Source organism: Aptenodytes forsteri, unplaced genomic scaffold, assembly GCF_000699145.1.
Source record: "Aptenodytes forsteri isolate BGI_AS27 unplaced genomic scaffold, ASM69914v1 Scaffold454, whole genome shotgun sequence".
In the NCBI taxonomy this organism is placed as follows: Eukaryota; Metazoa; Chordata; class Aves; order Sphenisciformes; family Spheniscidae; genus Aptenodytes; species Aptenodytes forsteri.
In genome coordinates, this window is record NW_008795713.1 from 13,219 (window position 1) to 13,865 (window position 647).

At 67.7% G+C, this 647-nt stretch overlaps 1 protein-coding gene across 1 annotated transcript in view; it reads right to left on the reverse strand.

Moving 5' to 3' along the window:
• Window positions 1–303: 303 nt before the first annotated feature.
• ARHGEF11 (Rho guanine nucleotide exchange factor 11) overlaps window positions 304–647 on the reverse strand; it is a 46,024-nt gene continuing 45,680 nt past the window's right edge. Inside the window, exons 43-44 of the mRNA XM_019473181.1 lie at window positions 512–519; window positions 304–368 (exon numbers count right to left, since the gene is read on the reverse strand). Coding sequence (XP_019328726.1) covers window positions 304–368; window positions 512–519 — 73 coding nt within the window. The remainder of the gene's footprint in view (window positions 369–511; window positions 520–647) is intronic.

A 647-nucleotide genomic window follows, 5' to 3' on the forward strand; every position in this document is an offset into this window, starting at 1 on the left:
TCCACCCGCTCTCGGCTGGCGGCCCCGCCCCACGCACGACGCCCCCTGCCCGCCCGGGGGGGGGGGGGGGCGGGGGGCGGGGCTGGCATGGCCACGGGGCTGGCATCGCCACTGGGCACACGGCGGGGCTGGCATGGCCGCGGGGCTGGCATCGCCGCGGGGCACAGCCCGACGCCCCGCTTTCCCGCAGAAGAACCGCATCCCTCCCAGCAGCCCGGCTTTCGCGCGGCTCCAGGAGCTGCTGCCGCCGCAGGACCCCCTCCCCAAAACCCAGGGCCAGGAGGAAGAGCAGGAATTGGGCACCTAGCCGGCCCCCGAGGAGCCGCACGCGCACCCACGGGCGAAGGAGAGCTCGCGTCTTGCCTTTTCTTTAAAAAAAAAAAAAGAAATCAAAACCTTTACCACGGAAAGGAAGAAAATAAACCAGATTATACGGCGTCGAACAGCAACTGGTCAGTCTTGGCTCTATTATATATAATATATATATCAGACACCCCAGCGCTGGCCTCACCGCGACACCTGGGAGGGGGAGAAGGGATGGGGGGGAGCGGAGGTGGGATGCGCCCCGGCCATCGCCCCTGTTCCCCGGCTGCCCCCTCGGGTCACCGATTGTCACCGGCGGCCGCCGGGGGGGGAACACCGGCGCG